At 40.0% G+C, this 23,349-nt stretch overlaps 1 protein-coding gene across 4 annotated transcripts in view; it reads right to left on the bottom strand.

The window, feature by feature from the left end:
• LOC127425200 (fibronectin type III domain-containing protein 5) overlaps window positions 1-17,253 on the bottom strand; it is a 46,349-nt gene extending 29,096 nt beyond the window's left edge. For all 4 annotated transcript variants that reach the window (XR_007894588.1, XR_007894586.1, XR_007894587.1 and 1 more), the window contains exon 1: window positions 16,985-17,253. Coding sequence is in view for 1 of the 4 variants with exons in the window: in XM_051670916.1 (XP_051526876.1) it covers window positions 16,985-17,063 (79 nt within the window). In the remaining 3 variants the exon portion in view is untranslated. The remainder of the gene's footprint in view (window positions 1-16,984) is intronic.
• Between the last annotated feature and the right edge of the window lie 6,096 nt (window positions 17,254-23,349).

The raw sequence follows: 23,349 nt of genomic DNA on the forward strand, positions 1-23,349 counted from the left end.
AGCATAGTTTGTCCAGCAGAGCGTGCTCTGACTCCATTGTTTACAGAGCTGACTCTGAGCTGACGGTGGCTCTACAGACAGGGCGGAGTTAAACGGTGCGGATTTTAACGGTCTCTTCTCATTAAATTGCTAACTAATTTGTGAAATACACACTGGAAAGTTAATAAAAAATGACCCCATCATTTTATATAACTAATATAACGTTAACCCTGTCCCTGACAACCATGTCACTCATGTTTATTGAGTTAGCTAGCTATAGTTTGTCAGTGAAGCTTTTTGCAGCTCAGCAGACAACGGTGCGGTGGTGGATTGTGTGTGGTGAGTGTTGATTTCACGCTTCGCTGTTATCTAGTTGGTGAGACACAATGCTGGAAAGTAATAAAGTCCATCTTTTACTCTCTGTGGCAATGAGCTTACAGCTAACTAGCTAACCACATAGCTACTTTCATACCTTGTCAGCGTGTAAACATGTTTTCACCAAACTGTTTTGTTCAGAATTCACAGTTTGGTACCCCCTTCAACCGAACAATTCCAGTCATTGCATTTATAAAATGTAATATTTAAAAGTCTGGTTTTCCAGACATTAAAATAGGATGTGTAATAAAAGTAGATTTAATAAATAGTATATTTGCCCTGTGTAAATAATAATATATAGGAACTGTATCTAAAATAAATGAGGGGTGATAAATGCTAATACAACAGGCTGGAAAAATAGACATTTATTCATTTTAATATCCTATATATATATTTTAAATGTGTTGAAACTTGACACCGGGTGACGCACCCTAAAAACAGCACCGTTAGATCGGTTTCATGCTGAAGAGCCGCTTAAAAGTACTTTTTCTTTCTCTCTCGTAAATGTAAATGAGTGTAAATGCCAGAATCATCATATATGTCTAAAGGACTGAAGCCTGTCAACCAAAACATGAGCTCATTGATGTCATTAAATGAGTCTGCTTTTTTATTCCATCAGTTACTCCTGGTTGGAGGCTGCCGTAAATATTTAGTTTATACGTAGGTTTACGTTCTACTAAGTTTGATGGTGCAACGGTCAAATATTTAGTAGAGCATAAATTGTGACTTAGTGCCCATTTATGCTACAACTAGGCTAAGCTGTAATGTGCGCATAGCTGGTGCAACCAGCCCCTGATGTTTATTTATCTATTTATTGTATTTTTATTTATTCTTTATTTAAATGGTCAGCAATTGACATACTAAACAGAATACTGATGTTAATTAAGCTATTTATTTTATTTTTATTTATTCTTTATTTTAATGGTGGGCAATTGACTTATACTAAACATACAGTAATTATTTTTATTTTATTTATTCTTTATTTAAGTGGTCAGCAATTGACATACTAACAGTACTGATGTTTATTAAGCTATTTATTGTATTTTTATTTATTCTTTATTTTCTCAGTGTTCATTTCTAGAATTTGTTGACAATGTATAATAATAATGTCAAATGTTCTTTGATAAAAAATGTTTAAGAAAGCAGCCTTCTGAGAACCTTTGCATAGTCATATCAGTGCTAAATCTGTGCACAGTCCACATAGAAAAGGTCTGTTTTCATTCCAGCTCAAAAATTAGCTATATCAGTCACCATATCGGTGAATTTTCCCTCTCTAAAATCGGTATTGGTCTCAAAAATCCCATATCGGTCGGGCTCTAAATGTAACATGCATTTAGACCACTTGCAACTAGTTTAATGACGCCTATAGTGGTGTTCTTTTGAAATTCAAGTTTCATGGATTTCAAAGTTAAAATACTTTCTCCTATGCCAGTTTAATATGCAGAGACAACTGTAAGTAAACCATTTGTAGGTTGATTTCCCGACGGATGCAAACACTCTTTCAAAAAATTGCTCTGTTTGTTTAAGCAGCCTATCATGTCAACTTTTAGCAGTGGCGATCTTAGTTAACGTAGCCTTTCTGTCAGCTCGAACCAGTCTGGCCATTCTCCATTGGTCTCTCTCATCAATAAGGCATTTCTGCCCTCTGGATATTTTTTTGTTTTTGGCACCATTCTGAGTAAACTCTAGAGACTGTTATGCATGGAATCCCATAAGATCAGCAGTTACAGAAATACTCAAACCAGCCCATCTGGCACCAACAAGCATGCTACAGTCGAAATCACTGAGATCACATTTTTTCCCTTTCTTATGGTTGATGTGAACATTAACAGAAGCTCCTGACCCATATCTGCATGATTTTATGCACTGCACTTCTGCCACACTATTGCATGATTAGATAATCGCATGAATAAGTAGGTGTACATGTGTTCTTAATAAAGTGCTCAGTGAGTGTACATTACATATTACTCTTTGTGCATTTAAATATTTTTGCGAATAAAAGTGCATAATATCACATATCTATCATGCGATTCATTCAAGTAACATGGTCTGCTTTCTTCTACATGAAAATGTGCATAGAAGTCAGTGGACACACGGCCCACAGAGCCCTTCTGAAGCCGTGCTTCAATGGAAGTCTATGGCAGAAATCTGTATAACTGAAATCAATGGTGCAAAAGATTGATGTTCATTGGACAAGAGGCTCTAAACACATAATTTTGGGTCCCGCCTGGAAGCCGAGCTACTTTAGGAGTCGATGGGAGTTTTAAGATTACTATTTGCATTGGATCTGCATCTGATTGCCTACTGGGCTTTCAATCAACGTATTTTTGTCCCACCTGTAAGCTTGGCTTCTCTATATATGATGACTGGTCAAGCTTTCAAATGGCCAGTACTTCAAATGGTGATTTACAGTGTATGAGATGTTAAAGCACAGCTGTCAAGCGCATATTGTTCAGCCATTCGGAGATACACATGCATCTAAATTTAACATTTCCGCTTTCATAATCTGATATCTTGTTATTTTGTATATTTCTGATATTTCTTTAAAACATAGTTTTGAGCTTAATTTCTTTCATGAGTTTGGTTGATGGGGGAAGGTTTGGAGACAATCACTATTGTTGCATTTTCATTTGGTGCTACCGGTGGCACAAAAATTGCACATTTACCAAATGAGATGACGTGGCTTATCATTCACCACCCACTGGAAAAATGTGTCCTGCTTAGTGCCTGACAGGCTGTTGAGGCCTTAACCCTTACAAGCCTTTAATAAAAATTCCTACATATTTTGTCCAATAAATTACCATGTCAGGAATTAGTAAGGGGAAAGAAAGAGAAGCTTAATGAGAAGCTCACCCAAGCATAGTTTCTGGGCCGCATTGAGAAGAGCATGGGCACACGCCCTAATGGGCCGACAACCCTGGGAGCGGTCCAAAAACATGACGAGATGGGAGTTGGGCAGAGAAACAGACCCATACTTTGAGAGCTGATGTCTGCTGGGTTCAAAAATTGACTGGATTCTTCTGTCAGGAATTATTAAGGGGAACCCAAGCACAGACAGTTTTCAGACTACTTTATATATATATATATATATATATATATAAAAAAAAATAAAAATATACAAAAAGGGCAGAAAACAAAAAAACCGCAAAGAAGAACTGGATAGAAACTATGTTTCCAAACTAGGAAAACAAACAGAAAACAAACAAAAACATGAACTAACCAGACCAATGGGAAACACATGGCAGACCATGAGGAAAACACGAAGAAGAATCCAGCACAAGACAAGAGACACAAGGAGAATATAAAGGGGGAAAAATCAGGAGGGCAAACGAGGAGGGCAGATGGAGCAAATGAACAAATGATCAAGGAAATGAGGGGGCTGGGCTATGAAAGAGACAGGGAACAGAAACAAGCAGGGTAACACATGGAGAAAACTACAGAAAGTGCAAAACATAATATAACAAGAGTGTCAGAATACTGCCCCCACCCCCAACATACAAGTACCCCACCGAAGATCTGATCCTTGTACCGGCCCTGCCTTCTTCTGATTTTGATAAAACCGCCTCGCAGTCACGATCATCAGAGCGCTCTCTGCGTTAAAAATCTGCGGTGAGTTTAAAAACACTAAGCTGCGCAGTCAACCGCATTCAGTGGTCAGTTAGCGCACAGATCCGGACCAGAGAGTGCATGTTTAAGTTTTTCTGGCCTTAGTTCAGTCACACTGCTTTATAAAACATGAACCAGCACAGTTTAGGCAAGCGTATTTTTGACTACATCATCTTATTTATTTAAAAAAAAAAAAAAAGATTTTCTCCCCAATTTGGAATGCCCAAATCCCAATGCACTCTAGGTCCTCGTGGTGGTTTAGTGACTCGCCTCAATCCGGGTGGCAGAGGATGAATCTCAGTTACCTCCGCGTCTGAGACCATCAATCCACGCATCTTATCACGTGGCTTGTTGAGCACATTACCGTGGAGACATAGTGCATGTGGAGGCCCACGCTATTCTCTGCGGCATCCACGCACAACTCACCACGTGCCACAACGAGAGCAAGAATCACATTATAGCGACCACGAGGAGGTTACCCCATGTGACCCTACCGTCCCTAGCAACTGGGCCAATTTGGTTGCTTAGGAGACCTGGCTGAAGTCACTCAGCACATCCTGGATTTGAACTCGTGACTCCAGGGGTGGTAGTCAGCGTCAATACTCGCTGAGCTACCCAGGCCCCCTTCGTCATCTTATTTAATCAAATGTATTTATGCAAATTATTTAGCTGTGGTGTGTGGTCAAATCTACAGTTTTAAAAATATTTTACCACAACAATTGTTACAAAAGTGGTGTCTGCTCTTAAAAACCATCTTTTTAAACAAAAGAGATATCGATGATAAAAAGCGAAACTCCACAGAAAAGTTTGCTTTTATTCTCCACTCTTCACATGCTAAACGGGCATGTCTAATCAGTTTAGGGTCTGTACATGTAAGTTATAACATGAAGAACCACTGAACATGCATACATCCTGACTGTGTTTGGTTCTATATACAGATGTGTGTCAGCGTTCTCAATCCCCAACCAACATGATTACACTGAAAGTCGGCCTGTTATTTCCAAGACTTCCAGTACCCTAGGATCGGCCCCATTCATAAAAACATTTGCATCAGCTCATTGCGGTCATCCATTGGAGACTCAGGTTTGGAGCCTGTGTTGAAACCAAGAAGTAATCGTGTTTGCATAATCGGTGACAAGCACGATTATTTTGCTGCATTTTCCCTCCAACATAACATTTTTACTCCACTGATGGTTAGGTGGAGTAAAACATTACACTAGAAAAATGGAGCTCACATTTGCCCATATGCCCAACAACACTTACCACTTTGGCCACTGGGTGGCATGTTTCAAAACTGTAAAGGAGAAGACTGATTTTAGCTTAAGAAAAATCCACCTCCTGTTTCCGATTTCACAATGAGATCAGTCTGCCCCAACATCCTCAAATCAGTATGTTCTCTGTTTACCAATGATTATCTGGCTCCTGTGTACAAATGCACTAAATTTGTAGGACAAGGAAAGGCTCATTTTCCTCTCATTGTTTGGAAGGAAAATATTTTTCAGTTTTATATGTAATCTTATGTAAAATTATGATTAAAAATTATATTAGATATGGGCTTTAGCAGATCTAAATGTTCCTCTTATTTTTCATAGTTTGTAAATGATATGTTAAAATAATTATGTTTTTATTTTCAAAGTAAAGTTGATCCAAACCTATTTGTTAGTAAAGGTTAAGAAGTCATGTTTGTGGGAGTACGGTGACGCCATGCGAAGGCAGACGTGTGAGAGACAGCTCTGCGCACTTTGCTAATTTTGTTTATTATTTTCATGATATAATCCGGTGAAATTCGATACACCCAGTTACACATTTGCTGTTTGAGGTAAACATGGCAAATAAGTCAAAATCATCAGGCTCTGGAGACATTAAAAGACACTTACGGTTTCAAGATGAAAGCCCAGATAGGCCTGTGGACCGGGGACTCGATTTGGATGGCGCGGTGGGAGAAGGAATCCAGCGTCAACTGTCCAACATGTCGGTGATGTTGACGAAGGTACTTGTGGACTTGGAGGACCTCGCTGTATTACGTCAATTGATTACGGCGATGGAAAAAAATTCTCTGAGCTAGTCACAAGAGTGACAGATGTTGAAAAACCAATCGATTATTTGGAGTCATCAGAGAGGGAATTAGCCGCTAATCCAAAATTGATTTGGAACATGTTCTTGAAAAGCTTGAAGATCTTGAGAATAGAAGCCGCAGGAATAACATTCAAATTGTTGGAATTCCTGAGCATGAGGAGGGCAGAGATATGGTGAAATTCTTAGATGAGCTTTTCCCGAGTCTGCTCGACATAACAGGCCATAAGCTGGAAATCGAGCGAGCTCACAGAGTCCCGGCTCACAGATCCGCTGAGGGAGGAAGGCCCCGATCGATTCTGGCCAAATTTTTGAAATCATCCGATAAAGATCTTGTGTTGCGCCAGGCGAGGAGCAAAGGAAAGCTTTCTTAGAAGAATTACAATACTTTCTTGTTCCCGGACTTTGCGAACTTGACAAGAGAGAAACGCGATCGGTTTAAGGAATGCAAGAAACTCTTACATCAGCGGAAGATCAATTTTGCTCTGATGTTTCCAGCCAGACTGAGAATAAACACCAAGGACGGCAGCAAATATTTACATGTCCCAATCAGGCAATGTCTTTTATTGAAACAATGGGTGAGTAACCATTGGGTGTTTTTCTTGTGAGTGGATTGACTCACTGTACATACTCTGGCTTTTGGAGGAAGCTGGGCGCCATTTTTGTTTCTTTTGCGTTGGCTACGCCGAGTGGTTGGAGTTTGTTTTGTTTTGAGGATTAACACTTTTCCTTAAAGAAACTTTTGCATTGACGGAAGATCACTTTTACAATGAAGTTCCCGGGCAGATTGAGAATAGTCACTACGGATGACCGCAGAATATCTACATGCCCACACAAAGGATGTCTTTTATAAAGTTGGTGGACTGTGTAAATCATGGGACATACTTTTATGCGGCCTCCGAGTGAATTGACTCTTGACCATCTGAGGAACCGGGATGCGTGTTTCGTTTAGTTTTGTGCTGGTCCCGCCTAGCGGTTGGAGCTTGTTTTGTTAAATAACATTACTTCGGGACAGTTATGGATGAATCTGTCAGTTCCTTGTGCTTATGCCTCCTGTTGGCTGGAGTATGATTTGTGGAGTATTTTCGTGGGACATTGGAATGATAATGTCAAATGCTGCACTCATCAGCTGGCTCACTGAAGATTCGTTTGTTTGACCGAGGAAACTGAACGGCTTTATATCGGCTGGAATTTGTTATGTGAAGGAACACAACTTTGAGACAGTTCTGTGAATGAGTCTACACGTTCTTTGTGTTTATTCTGCCTATTGGCTGGGGTTTGTTTAACAAAATATTTGATGTTATGTAATTTTGCCTTACAAATTTGTTAGGCAAAATTGAGCAATCCAATGGCAAAGTTGTCACGGGGGCTCTCGTTGGCGTACATGGACTCTTTGAGTTTTAAGGGATTGACGCCGGTTGGTGCTTTCGTGCGTGGGGTTAATGCGCACATTTTTCTTTTTTCTGTTTGTTTTGTTCGGGGAGAAGTTCGGGGTTTTACTGTTGCATTGATGTTGAAATTTGATCTTCATAATTTTGTTTTTGGCACACAATTTATTTTTTCTATTATATCAAAATGTCAAATGTTGGTATGAGTGTACTATCTCTCTCCATGTGGAATGTGAATGGGTTGGGGCACCCCATAAAAAGAAGGAAAGTTATTTAATTTCTTAAACGTAAGAAATGTGATATAGTGTTTTTTCAAGAAACACATCTTTCCCCGCAGGAAGCTGAAAAATTTGGGAAGATATGGGGTGGACATGTTTTCTTTAGTGTTGGTTCAATTAAGAGCAAGGGAGTCATTATATTGGTAAATAAACATTTACAATTCAAATTTCTCAAACAGTTTAATGATAAATTAGGAAGAGTCGTTATTGTTTTATCAGATATTCATGGGCAAAGTCTGATTTTGGCTAATATTTACACACCTAATGCTGATGATCAGAGCTTTTTTATAGATCTTGAAGGGATGTTGCAAGCCGCTGGCACCCCTCATGATATAATTTTGGGAGGAGACTTTCATCTCTTGATGGACTCAGTCCATGATCATAGTGAAGCAAAAGTGTGCAAGCCTCCTAGAGCAACATTGACGCTTCACAGGATGTGTAAAAATATTGGTCTTACAGATATTGGAGACTTTTGAACCCATCTGGTAGGGACTAAAATTTTTTTTCATCAGTCCATAAGATTTATTCTAGAATAGATTTTTTTTGGATATCCAAATCCCTCATTTCATCTGTTGTTGACTGCTCAATTGAAAATATCTTAGTCTCGGATCACGCCCTGGTGAGTTTGGAGGTGTTGCCACATATAGAGAAAAATAAATCATATAGTTGGCGCCTTAATGTATCCCTTTTGCAAAGTCCTGAATTCCAACAAATGTTAAAGACTGAAATCAGTGTTTATATAGAGACCAACTGGTCCTCGGTATCCTCTGTGGGCGTGGCTTGGGAGGCACTTAAGGCGGTTCTTAGGGGTCGGATCATACAGTATGCCTCATTCATCAAAAAATCCAAAGCATGAGAACTCGTGGAGTTGGAAGGAAATATTAAAAGTGCAGAGGCAGAGCTGAAGCGCACGTATGTCATCTGATGGCCTCAGAGAATTGACCCAATTGAAATACAGATATTATACTATTTTGTCGCAGAAAGTGGAGTTTTGGTTATTCAGGGAAAGACAGTCATACTCAGAGTCAGGGGACAAAGCAGGGAAGCTTTTGGCTAGATATATAAAGCAGAGAGAGTCTTTTTCTACCATTCCCTCAGTGAAATCTGCTGGTGGTGAAATTTTTACCTCGGTCATTGATATTAATAATGCCTTTAAAGAATTCTATCTTGATCTTTATAGTTCCACATCTTCGTCTACTGATGAAGATATTAGAAATTTTGTGGAACCATTAGATCTTCCTAAACTGAAGACTAAGCAAAAAAACTCTCTTGATTCTGAGATAACCTTGGAGGAGCTTGACGAGGTAATTAAGTCCCTACCTACTGGCAAGGCTCCGGGGCCAGATGGTTTTGCAGCAGAATTTTTTAGATCCTATGCTACAGAACTGGCTCCACTTTTGTTAGAAGTTTATACTGAATCATTAAAGAAGGGAAAGCTTCCTCCAACCATGACACAAGCCCGGATCAGTCTGATTCTTAAAAAGGACAAAGATCCAAACGAGTATTAAAGTTACCATACAATCTCCATGATCCAACTAGATGTAAAAATGTTGTAAGGTTATGACATCTCTTATACATATAGATCAGGTGGGGTTTATTCGGGGCCGCAGCTCTTCTGATAACATTAGGCATTTCATCAATATCATGTGGTCAGTAGCGAAAGATCAGTCTCCGGTCACTGCCATCTCACTTGACGCTGAAAAGGCGTTTGATATGGTAGAATGGGATCATCTTTTTAAGATTTTGGAAATGTATGGGTTCGGGAGTACATTTATTGGTTGGATTAAGTTACTTTATAAACACCCCGTAGCAGTGGTACAAACAAATGGATTAATTTCAGATTATTTTACTCTGAATAGGGGCACTCGGCAGGGTTGCCCTCTTTCCCCATTATTGTTCTGTCTTGCCCTGGAACCATTAGCAGCCGTGATAAGAAAGGAGGATGATTTTCCAGGGGTGACGGCGGGAGGTGTGGTGCATAAGCTTCTGCTTTAAGCAGATTATATTTTATTATTCGTCTCTGACCCCACTAGATCTATGCCTTGCCTCCACAGAATTATTAATTCCTTTTCCAATTTCGCAGGATACAAAGTCAATTGGTCTAAATCCGAAGCTTTGGCTTTGACAGTGTACTGTCCAGCAACGGCCTTCCAGCCGGGCGCCTTCCAGTGGCCCAAACAGGGCATTAAGTATTTGGGAATTTTATTCCCAGCAAATTTGTCTGATTTAGTCAGAGTTAATTTTGATCCCTTAATAAAAAGGTTTTCGAATGATGTGGACAGGTGGGCTTCATTACACTTATCAATGATTGGGAAGTTTAATGTAATTAAAATGAATTGTATTCCAAAATTCAACTACCTGTTACAATCTCTCCCTATAGATGTCCCTCTCTCTTATTTCAAGCAGTTTGATAGCATAGCGAAGTCCTTCATTTGGAATGGTAAGCGTGCCAGGTTAAATTTCAATAAGTTACATAGGCCGATTGACAAAGGTGGGTTAGGCCTACCCAAGAGTTTGTTTTATTATTATGCATTCGGTCTCAGACATTTGGCTCATTGGTTGCTTCCACCTGAGAGAGCCCCTCCCTGGTTTTGTATTGAAAAGGAAGCTCTTGCCCCTATCTCGCCTCTGCATAGCCTTTCGATCAAATTAATTGGAGAAGTTAAGTCACACCCCGTTATTTTGCATTTACACTCGATATGGACAAAAGTGTCCAGAGTGTTTAATTCACATATTTATTTAAACGTAGCCTCGAGCATTTGGCAGAACCCTAAACTATGCATTAATAAGTCCCCTTTCTGTTGGTCAGATTGGATTGTGAGGGGGGTTAATACTCTCGGTGACCTATATGAGAGTGGAGTATTGAGACCTTTTGAAAATTTGGTCCAAAATTTGGAATTCCCAGATCTCAATTTTGTAAGTATTTACAGCTGCGCCACCTACTCTGCACTGTTTTTGGGAGTGGCATGCACCCCCCTAGTGCGGCAGATACTCTGGTAGTGGTGATTACTGCTTTTGGAAAAGGTCATGAGGCATCAGTGTATTACTCCCTGCTAATTCAGAGTCTGGGGGACGGAGCTTTAAATTCCCTCAAAAGATTATGGGAGGAAGATTTAAATTTGTTTTTGGAGGAGGGAGTGTGGGCTAGTATTCTTAAAAATGTCAAGTCTGCATCTAGAGATGCAAGGGTGCGCCTTATGCAATTTAAGATTCTACATAGATTTTATTGGACCCCTTCTAAATTGTATAGACTTGGTCTTAAGGACACACCCACCTGCTGGCGATGCCATTTAGAAGATGGAGACACCACCCAGGTTTTTTGGGGGTGTCGTAAGATACAGGAGTTTTGGTTGAGGGTCCAGAATATTATGGCCGACGTATTGGGTACTCAGATCTCCTTTTGCCCCAGGCTCTGTATTTTGGGTGACGGGGTGGTCATTGATGTAGGAGATAAGTACATGAAGAATTGGATCCTGGCCGGTGTTATGGTGGGCAGACAGGTTATCCTTAGAGGATGGAAGTCAGCTGGAGCCCCCTCGTTTCGTGAGTGGTGCGAGGAGATGTGCAGGGTGGCAGCTTGGTAAGAGTTGTCATATAGAAGGCTAGGCAACATGGATATGTTCATCAGGAGGTGGGGCAGCTATTTGGCCTTTTTGGAGGGCTCTCGGGGAGGGACAGTGGAGGGAGACGTGTTGTTTTAAATGTGTATGTTGTAGCCTTTTTGTTTTTGAGCATATACTTTTTTTAAATGTATTTCTAAATATTTTCTTCTGTTTTATTTTTTGTTTGTGTGTCTTTGTCAATTTTATTTGACCACTGGGGTATCTGTTTGTGTTGGGTGGTGGGGTGGGGTGGTTAATGTTCGGGAGGAAGGATTGTAAATAATCTAATGTGACTCCAAATACTCTGTTATTTTTTTATATATATTTGTTTTTTTATATGTTATAAGGAATCAATAAAAACTTTTCATAACAAATAAAGAAGTCATGTTTGTTCTTCAGTCAGATCTAAAGAAGGAATGGCTAGACCTTAAAAACATTTTATTGGCATATACCCCTGACTATTTTAATGCAAAACACACACAGTATTAACAGTAGTTAGATTTATGTCATAACTTGTTCTTCCGCTGATATGAATGACTCTTCTGTACTGACATGTGCAGGGCTGCCTGGCAGTTAAGCCGTGACGCCAATTTGTAGGCTAATTCGCCATGGGTTTCCTCAGGAATTTGCTATGGGTTTTTAGAATGGGGGTTTTCAATTTATGATGAAATAAGGTCTGTGGTAAACATTAATTGGAGATACAGTACTTGGACGTTTTGTTCTACAACATAAATTACACACAGTCATATCTTAAACTTGAATGCTGAAGCCGCTGTGTTTTAAAAAAAAAAAAACTTATGATGCTAATGTAAGTGACAAGATAAGGACTACAAATACCACAAGCATCTGAGTGAATGTGCCTGATGAGACTGAAAACCATAGTAGTTCTTAGCTAGCAACTTCTTAACAACATACTTTTTTTTTTAAAACACAGCGGCTTCAAAATTTACATTTGCGGTATGACTGTGTGTAATTTATGATGTAGAACAAAACATCCAAGTATCTTTAAGTAATGTTTACCAAAGACCTTATTTTACTCATAAATCAAAAACTGCAATTATAAAAACCCAAAGGAAAATCCAGAGGCAACCCATAGCTGGAAAATGGTAGTTCTCTTCTGGGTTTTTTGACCACAACCTGAACAGCTTTGTTGTCAAAAGTTTTTTGTCCGTTTTATCCCCGCCCTTCAAGAACCTGTCATGTACACAAACCTAGCTGCAGAGTTAGAGAAGAGGTGTATTTGCCTAGCTTTTTACACTCCTGAACTGTTCAGTCAGTCTTTCTGGATCCCATTGCTTAGTAATGACTGCTCTCCTGGGATTCATGCTATATGCTATAGCATGTTCTATTGTTCCTTGGCTTGCAGCCAGAAACCATACCAAAAGTATATTAATCTGTCAGCAAAGACAAACATTTTTCAGAATGTCACAGTGACCTAACAATCATATTTGCTAGTCACCCTTGTAGAAAGCATGAGTGTTGTAGCCTGGTTCTGTCATGCCTGAGAAGTGCACCTGTCCAGTGATAGTCATTAAGTAGAGCTGCAGTGGTGATTTAGGGAGCCCAGGCTATGAGGTGAATCTCCTGACTTGGCTTGACTGCATCTTCAGTCCTTGGCCATGGCAGGCGACATAAATATGTACCTTAGCTTAACACCACTGTCTATTGGGGTCAATTTTGGTCAAGAACCTGCACCAAAACCTGGGGCAGAGTTTGGGGTTCTATTACTTTATAAATAGAAACCTGAAGCTCATAAGATGGAGAGAAGTTGGGCTGTTTAAGCTGAAGTGTGTAATTTCTATGCCAATAGCTTCACAAAACAGAATTGCAGAAATATTGGTTGTTTTCAAAGAGCTTTTTCCAAATAATGTCCTCATCTGAATTTGGTTTGGTCAAACAGATAGTCCCGCCCCAAACTTATGCCACTGACCAAGCCAAGTTACACACATCAGCTTTGCAAAATCAGACCACTGGTCTGAATTCAAACAACATCAAAAAGCAACATGGTGCAGGTCCAGCCCAAGTAAATTGCACATTACTTATTTTACAGTATCACTTTGCTCATATGCTAATAGCTTATTTTTATTTTTTTTTTTCTACAAATATAGTGCAAAAAGAATCGGTGAGACTTAAACCTGCTCCAGCTGCATGAGCACCAAGGCTTAATGTGTCAAGACGACATACATCAACCACAGCTCTGACCACATGATATTGCATTAAAACAGTCAAGAAAAGTGTAAACAAAATCTAAATAAAAAAATAGAAAATTGTATTTTGCAATATTATTCCATTCCTATAGTGCACAAAAAAAAAAAAAAAAAAAAAAAATATATATATATATATATATGACATTTATAAAGTACAATTGTAAGTGTACAAATTTAAGTGCCAGAATTTGTTGTATTGATTCTATTTTATTTAATAAATAAAAAAATCATGGAATGAGGATCTGAATTTCATTATTGTATTACAACAATTAGATTTAATTTATTTGTTTTTTTGCATTACATTACTTATTGCAATTTTACATTCATTTTTTGCATTACAGTCATGACAATCTGGGGAAGAAATGTGCTTAAAGGAATATTCCGGGTTCAATAAAAGTTAAGCTCAATTGACAGCATTTGTGGCATAGAACTGAATGCCACAAACATTTATTTTGACTTGCCCCTCCTTTTCTTTAAAAAAAAAAAAAGCAAAAATCTGGGTTCCAATGAGGCACGTACAATGGAAGTGAATGGTGCCAATCAGTAAATGTTAAAATACTCACTGTTTCAAAAGTATAGCCACAAGGCATAAACAATATACGTGTTAACATGATTTTAGTGTTATAAAATTGCTTACTAACCTTTTCTGTGTAAAGTTATAGCCAATTTTTCAACTTCATTGCCATGACGATGTAATGTCAACAAACCCTAAAATGACTGTAAAAATACCGATTTAAACAACTTTACAGCTCAAATAATACGTATGTAATAGAATTAATGTAAGTGCTTTTATAAGCTTCACATTTTTGCTTTTAAACCCTCCAAAAATTGGCCCCATTCACTTCCATTGTAAGTGCCTCACTGTAACCTCGATTTTTGCTTTTTTTTTAAAGGGGCGAGTCTAAATAATATTTTTTATGATAATCAACATTATGCAACAAATGCTGTCGATTGAGCGTAACTTGTATTTAATCCGGAATATTCCTTTCATTTTCATGAAAATAATGTCACAATGCAAAAATCGTCCCAAAATAGGCTTAATTTTTAAGGCTTTTTTATGCTAAATATAATTCCATATTTTTTTCTTTTGGTTTTATGGTGAAATATGGTCTGAACATTTCTTGTGAGATTCACCCTGTAGCCACTTATTAGATCAGATTCCTCATATTACAATATGGACTCTCTCATCCACAGCTAAGTCTGACCTCTAGACTGAGAATATTACACCCTTGAGATTCAAATCCCAGCCTCTGATCCACAGATCCATGACCTCCCTTGAACTCATGGGAAGTGAGCCCTCCAGCATCTAATAACATTTTAGATTGGAGCTTACTGTTGACCTGATCATCTCTTATTTTTGGATTCGTTTAATATCAATTTTGTGTGAGAGTAATATCATTGTCCAGTATTTATCTACCACTTCTGCACCTTTGATTGATAAACTGGTAGGTTTGCTCTAATATTTAATGCACACAGTTGATTTCCACCCAGAACATCACTAAACAACATCAGACTCATAAAATATTCGCAATGTCCTCGCGTAGCTTTGATGAGACGCCTGACACTGTCAGATGAAACAAACATGTGAGATCTCAGAGCGAGGAACTTCACATTTCACGTAACGGGGGCATCTCTGCTTTTCATCACAGGCTGCGTCATAACAAAACACAACAGGCCTGTAAAAAGACAAAGCCCAGCGTACAACCTCTGAAGCTGTTCAATTATTTTCTGCCATTTTTGATTTACCTCCATCCTCTGTTGTCTATTTAATAAACAGGTTGTTTTCAAACTGTTAATGCCATAATAACACAGAAATGTTGCTTGCTCAGTGCATTAATATTCCTGTGCCTGCATCACTGCTTCTGCCTGAGTAAAAAGATGTATAGACAGAGGCTTTGTTGCATCTCTACTTCACATGAAAGAGAAAACCAGAGTGAAATAGTTTAGTGGGCTGGATTCTGTTAGTCTTAAACCACATATGCTCACACGTGTATCCTCTTCCTCATAGATATCTATTACAATTAATCTGTACACAATAAGAAGCACAGAACAGTCACTAAATTACACTGCACATGCTGTACTCTAGTAGTTCAACACTCAGATGCATTGTGTCTACTACAATGAACAGATCTTTAAAAGGCATTTTTTAACCATTCAAGGTGCAATGTTACTGTATATGCTATGTTATAACCACCAGGGGTGATTAACTTTGACACTTACTCATAATTCTATATGACTGTCCTGTCCTCTTTATATATCACTGTGTTTTTAATTTTACTTATGACACCATAACATCAACATGGCTGGTAAAAAAAAGTGTTGATGCACCAAGTAACTGTTGATAGGCATGCTTTGAAATAAAACTAAACAAAAAATACAAAAAACAAAAACAACGATAAATTAAGATATTTCTTTTGTGATTTACTAAACTATGCATCAGAGTCTCCAGATCTCAAATTTAATGTTTTGCAGATACAGTACATGGAAATGCCATATCATTTCACTTTTACTGCTATAATAAAAAATGCTCTGTTGTATATTTGTAGTCTAGTATAGTGGTATGTAATTTTCATAACAGGTGCTTCTGAAGTAAAATAGTAGGCTGCCCTCCCTCACCAAACAACTGTAATAGAATTAAATCACAGGTGACTTCCTAAGGAAACTATACATTTATCTCTACAAGGTTTCTTACTAGCTAGCATTTTGCAGTTTGTAAAAAAATATCATTATGCTCTAGTTATCCTATATCTAAGCCAGAGAAATATATAGGCTACAATAAAATCACCTGTATTAAATGATATTGCTTTGTAAGTTTACAATTAATGCATAAAAAAAAAAAAAAAAAAAAAATGCAAATGGACTGAAGATGCATTCATTAGGCTACACTGATAACCACAGCAGTTAACCATTATACTGTATTTATTTAGCTATAGTAATTGTCTGATTGTTTATCATTTAGCAGAAGCATTCTTATGACAGTAGACTACTATATTGTTTTGTGTCTCAATGCAGGCAAATTCCCTAAATCCCAAAATGTCGATAAATCGGGTTTTGCCCGATGACCAGGTTTATATTAGCTCTATTAATCTCTGTTCACAGAATCAATTATGATCAAAAGAATTGCTCGCAGCATTTACATACAGTCTGAATGAATAGTGGAAACGCACGAGCGTCTTCGGCTTCCCAATGGAGGGCTGAACAGGTAGTAGCGCATCATTTATTCATCTGATAGCCGCAACTGTCTGTTCTATGCCCATACCAATATGTCAGAATGCATTTCATTGTGCATGTTGTTCGCAGATAAAAGACAAAACCCTTGACATCATCTGTTCATTCGTGCAAATTCAGCGCAAGAAGGGTTGATGTCTTTTTTCACCGGCTTCGGTGCGCGAGAGCTTAAATAATGACCATTACAACAATGACCATAAATAATAACGGCATTACCGAACAAAACGAATAAATTCACGCAAACTTACCGGCATTAACCGAGGACACGGAGATATAAGCCATAAACAACAATAACAGCGCAGAGCATGAGCCTTTAATTCCCCACATCCTTCAAGGAATTCTTTACATTCTGTTCGGCAGACGTTGAATCCCATTTACTCGCAACGATCTTTAACACTTTAAGTCGGCGACTATGTGTTTAACATTCAAGCCTGGCTGCGTCCGTTATTCCTGCATCAGTCAAGAACAGCGCTGGATCTAAACTCCTTACTTGCCGCAGAAAGTCCACATGAGAGGACTGCATGTTGCCCATTGGGCGGCATATGTCACTATATCCAAAGGGACATACAGCTATTTTTCTCTAGGGGGCGCTCGGAGGCTCAATGCGCCGAATCCTGCTGTTATCCGCATTCAAATCGCTGGGCGTTTTGGAGGTGTATTTGTTCACTAGAAAAATGTATTTATTTATTTATTTTAATTTTGATTCCAATTATTCGTGTTATCGTTAAAACAGAAAACCAGCGCAGAAATCTGTGTAAAATGACTAAATTAAGTGCGTTATCCTGTAATCATAAACGTCTGTTATTGGTCCATTCTGACCAGCGCTGAGAAAAGTGGACGATAATTTACAACTGAATAGCGACTTTACGAAATATTAATATCTGTTGCATTGAAAATACACGAAGAAGAGTTAAAGTAGGTTAATTATTACTCAGACAACGTCTGGGCCTATAAGTCCCACCCATTTTAGTAAACTGTTTCATGCTATTTACCGTTCTACCTGCTTATTCTATTTCTATGGTGTAACGCTACCTGGGACATGACAACATCAGCTTTAGTACGCATTGACGTTTTCGGTGTATAACTTGGTGTGTATAGCCACAAATCAGCTCAAGATGCGCTGACTAAATGCTGAACGGTCAGTTCAATCATTGCTTCTCAATAGCGAAGCACTGCTGGCCGTTCAGTCTCAATACTGCAGAGTGAAAAGAGCTGGCACTGTCTTAAATCTAATTCATACTGTACATTCATCCCCCCCCACCCCCCACCCTCTCTCTCTCTCTCTCTCTCTCTCTCTCTCTCTCTCTCTCTCTCTCTCTCTCTCTCTCTCTCTCTCTCTCTCTCTCTCTCTGTGTTCATGCCAGGTTGCTCACTGAGAGGAACCACACTTTCAGGGGCCTTTCCAGCTCTATCATTTGTGTATCTGTGCCAAATGCCGAGGACAGGAAATAAGCCTCTGCATACTGAAAGATCTTCCCACAATGAATTCCCACAATGCACTTTCCATTAATACTGTCTGACACATTTACACTATTCTAAATAGAATAATGTTGTCAGCAGTCCCAATGCAATATATGAATACCAGATTTATAGGACATTTTTGCTCTAGTGTAGCCAAAGTGTGTATTTGTAAAGGTTGTGCCAGCCCTCCGCATAGAAAGATCTGTTCTAACCTTTCAAACTAGCTGACCTTAGCTTCCTCTGAAGAACAAGTTCAGTGCTTTCTAGTTATAATGACAGAATGAGATGTAATGAGAAAAAGATATGAAAAGACAGCAAGTCCCTGAACATACAGTGCTGTCGTCTGTTTGGGAACTCTTTGTCCATGTACTGTACCCCTGAGACTGGAACAATTGTAGGACATTTCAGGTACAATTGGCAGTTTTCAATTTCCAGTCTCCAGTGTTATCACTCTCATCGGCATATATTCTTAATGGTAATGTAATGTTTAAGGTATTACATTTGTAAAAATGGTCAAAAAACATGTGGCTGTATAGTGCCGATACTTTACAGAGTCGAGATGACCGTTTTTAATGACAGTGCCTCACCTGAGTGTGTAGATGACATGAAGCGACGGTCTGAGGTTAGTTAGGTTGATATCATTAACTACTTTGAGTTGTAATGACAACCAACAACAGCACAAATGAATTTTTACTCCGAAAAAACTTAAATGGTTGTTGCTCTCCATCTGGATCTCTCGTTTTTATAGTTTTTAAAGTGCGTCTTGAGACCAGAAACAGAAAACAGGCAACTAGAATCATCATGGTGCCACCCATTGGTTGCTCAGGAAAACTGTGGATAGTCTGTATATTCAAATTGTCATGCTGCGTTCAATTACGACACATGAGAACCATATGAAGCGTGACATCAAACCTGGTGCCATACATCGAGGAGCCATTTTTTAAGTCAGTATGCGGAAACTTCAGCGGAGGGTAAGATTATCATTGAACAACTTTACTGAAAGAGTTTTGTGGAGATTCTTCAAAAAAAATTTCCTTTTGAGTTCCTCTGAAAAGGATGAGTAAATAATAACAGAATATTCATTTTTGGAGAGAGAGATTACTTTAATCTCTCTCTCTCTCTCTCTCTCTCTCTCTCTCTCTCTCTCTCTCTCCCCCTCTCTCTCTTTCTTTATCCCTTCCTTTGCCTTTTGATCCATTGCTTCTCATCTTACACTATACCGATCCCTTTTTGAAGACAAAAAGAGAAACTGGGGCACAGTCGTGCTATACACAGTTCAAGGCAGTGAATTTGTGTCTCGCTTTATTGGGGCTGATCCTGAGGGATGAGTACAAATTTTTGTTTCTCTGAGACTGGAAGTGGGGTCTGACTGATGTGTACAGTAGACATACAGCACCTCCCTTTTGGTACCTGCTAAAAAGACCAGCATTGCTGGTCACCAGCTTATGTTGCATTTTGGGTGCTGGTCCCACAGCATGGGATGCTGGTGTGCTGGTGTGTTGGTATCCCCACCAGACTTTTAAACTAGCTTAACCAGCTTCATCAGAAAGACCATGCTGGACAACAAGCTTCACCATCAAGGTTTAGCTGGTTAAAAAGTATGGCTATGCTGGTCAACCATCTAGACCAGCACCAAACCAGCACTAACCAGCTTGTTTTAACACTAAAGACAAGTATTTTAAATATCATTTTATTTCGAAAGAGCACCACCTATTGTATATTTCAATGTGGTACTATTCTTTTACAGTAGTTATACAGTAAACCCTTATTTGAGTAAAACGCAGACTGATCTTAAAGTAAAATCGGAAACAGTATGTTGACTTTTCTTTAGGTAATATCGGTCTGTGCTTACCAAAATTCAACACACTGCCCCCAGTGGCCAAAGCGGTAAGTGTTGCTGGGTGAATGGTCATGTGTGAGCTCCATTTTCCGGGTGAAATGTCCACGGAGGGTCACCAAAAGCAAGTGAAGCTAGTTGTTTTCTGCTGCACAAGATGTAATACAGTGAAGAGGAATGTCTGTTTTATAAAATGTATCCCCCCAAACCAATCCCCAAACCTAAAATTAACCATCAGAGGAGTAAAAATGTAATATTAGAGGGACAATGCACCACTCATCACTGGTTATGTGAATGCAATTACTTCCTGGTTTCAATGCTGGATCCGAACCCAAGTCTCCCACACTGCGGACACAACACGTTTCTGGTCATGCCACAAGGAAAGATATACACACTGGAGCCAATGAAAAAATGTCTGATGTGAGATGGCCCTTGTTAGAGAGTCGGCATAAAGTGGCCGATCATAGGGTACCAGAACTCTTGGAAACAACATGCCGACTTACCGTGTGATCATGCTGCAAAACAAGAGGATATTAGAATACTTATCTGTTTGAAATAAATACAGAATTATGGTTTTTATTCTAAATCTTTTTATTTATTTATTTATTTTTGTAGATTAGCTGCCTAGCAGCCGAAAAATGAGAGAAAATCCCATAAATGTCCATTGAAGGTCTTCACACACATCCAGGGAGGGATCTGGATGTCATGGAGACCTGCGGATGATCTGCATGCCTGTAAGGAACCATTTAGTAATGCCCTAGCAGTAATTGATGAAAACACCCTAATATTGCATAAATACAAGTCTCATAAAAATGTAATACAATCTTTTTCTACGTATTAACTTATTGCTGTGTACAATCCAAAGGCATTTTGACCAAATGCGAGATTAAATCTGCACTATGTAAGATATTTTGGTTGAAAATGAACAAATTGCCATTATTGATTGAGTACATAAACAATCAGTGTTCAAAACAATGTCCTTACCATACCCCGAATCACTACGGTTAGCCTATAAAAATGATTTGTATTTTGAGCTGTCGAGTTTGATTTGGTGGAAAAGCACTAGTTTATGATGTTTAACCTTGTGTCATTATGTCATGTCCGCACACACAGGAAAGAAGTGCTGGCTGTCTCATGTTCCACTGGAGAAACTAACTACGCTGTTCAACTCAGATCAGTAACACTCACACTGTTCAGGACATCATCATTGCAGTCTAGAAGGATGTTTATCAGTTAGCCGTTCGGCAAAGTTGTTTACCTGCTATAATGGATATGTTTTCTGGTAGGGTTGTTGAAGCTTATATTGCATGTCATGCTTCTATGAATCGAACAATTCTCGTGTGTTAACCGATCGCGATGTATCTATGTTGTCCGGTGTAGTTACTGTGACATGTTTAATACGTATGACTTCTGCATATTTAAGCATATTATTTTTACATTTAATAAAGCATATTTTATCCCCATCATTATTGAATCCTTGTTTTATTTTTTTAGATTACAGTGTTATTGTGTGCATTGCGTAGACATACTATTGTAGTAACTGAAGCTAGACAATACAGTATAAAAATAATAAAGTCTACTATTGAATTCGGATCAGCCATTTCATCCTGGTTACTTGTGTAACCTCCGTTCCCTGATGGAGGGAACGAGACGTTGTGTCGATATAGTGACACTAGGGGTCACTCTTGGGAGCCCGAAACACCTCTGGTCTTTGAAAAAAGGCCAAAGAAAATTGCCGAGTGGTATTTGCATACCACTCCCCCGGACATACGGGTATAAAAGGAGCTGGGGGGGGGGGGTGTCCCTCCCAAGGGGAAGACACTGTGGAGACCACACCCCACCCAGAAAGGGGGAGGGGGTATTTAAGTGGAAATATGTCACATGGTCTTGCCGAGCTAGTCGGAAGTATGCCATGTGTGGAAGTCCCATGGTAGGTCCTACCCAATAGGGGAGGAGTTACTACAAGCATGGTGACTGGGGCAGAGGGGCCATAGTTATGGCGTCAATGAGCCAGTGGGTGATCCTCTGCTTGGAGACAGCACTTCCTTTCCGCTGTCCACCAAAGCAGACAAAGAGCTGCTCAGAGACTCTAAAGCTCTGCGTGCGATCCAAATAGATGCGTAAAGCACGCACCGGATACAGCAACGTCAGGGCTTGGTCTGCCTCCTCCTGGGGCAGCACTTGCAGGTTCACCACCTGGTCCCTAAAAGGGGTCGTGGGAACCTTGGGCACATAGCCTGGTCGGGGTCTCAGGATCACGTGAGAGTAGCCCGGACCGACTCCAGGCATGTTTCGCTGACAGAGAACACTTGCAGGTCTCCTACCCTCTTGATGGAAGTGAGCGCAGTCAGGAGGGCAGTCTTCAAAGAGAATGCCTTAAGCTCAGCTGAATGCAAGGGCTCAAAAGTCTTTGCATCGGGAAGAACACCACTTAGTGAACAGACACCACTTAAAGGCATACAGGTGCCTCGTAGACGGGGCCCTAGCCTGAGTGATCGTGTCTACCACTGTGGGTGGTATACCGCTTAAGTCTTCCACGTCCCTTCCAGGGGCCAGACATGGAGATACCAGAAGTCTGGTCGCGGGTGCCAGATGGTGCCCCGTCCCTGAGAAAGAAGAAGGCTGTCGCGAGGAGCGTGAGGTCCGAGAACCAATTCTGGGTGGGCCAGTAGGGTGCTACCAGGATGACCTGCTCCTCATCCTCCCTGACCTTGCACAGGGTTTGTGCAAGTAGGCTCACTGGGGGAAATGCATATTTGCGAAGTACAGGGGGCCAGCTGTGTGCCAGTGCATCTGTACCAAGAGGTGCTTCAGTCAGGGCGAACCAGAGCGGGCAGTGGGCGGTTTCTTGGGAGGCGAACAGGTCTACCTGTGCCTGCCCGAATCGACTCCAGATCAGCTGGACCACCTGAGGGTGGAGTCTCCACTCTCCCCTGAGGGTAACCTGCCATGACAGCGCATGGTCTGCAGTGTTGAGGTCGCCCAGGACATGAGTGGCTCGCAGCGACTTGAGGTGCTGCTGACTCCAGAGAAGGAGACGGCGGGCGAGTTGTGACATACAACGGGAGCGCAGACCACCTTGACGGTTGACATATGTTACCGTTGCCATGTTGTCTGTCCGAACTAACACATGCTTGCCCTGGATCAACGGCCAGAACCTCCGCAGGGCGAGCAGAATTGCCAGCAACTCGAGGCAGTTGATGTGCCAACGCAGCCGCGGGCCCGTCCATAAGCCGGTGGCTGCATGCCCGTTGCATACAGTGCCCCAGCCCGTATTGGAGGCGTCTGTCATAACTACGATGCACCTGGAGACCT

Source organism: Myxocyprinus asiaticus, chromosome 34 (assembly GCF_019703515.2).
Source record: "Myxocyprinus asiaticus isolate MX2 ecotype Aquarium Trade chromosome 34, UBuf_Myxa_2, whole genome shotgun sequence".
Lineage (NCBI taxonomy): Eukaryota > Metazoa > Chordata > Actinopteri > Cypriniformes > Catostomidae > Myxocyprinus > Myxocyprinus asiaticus.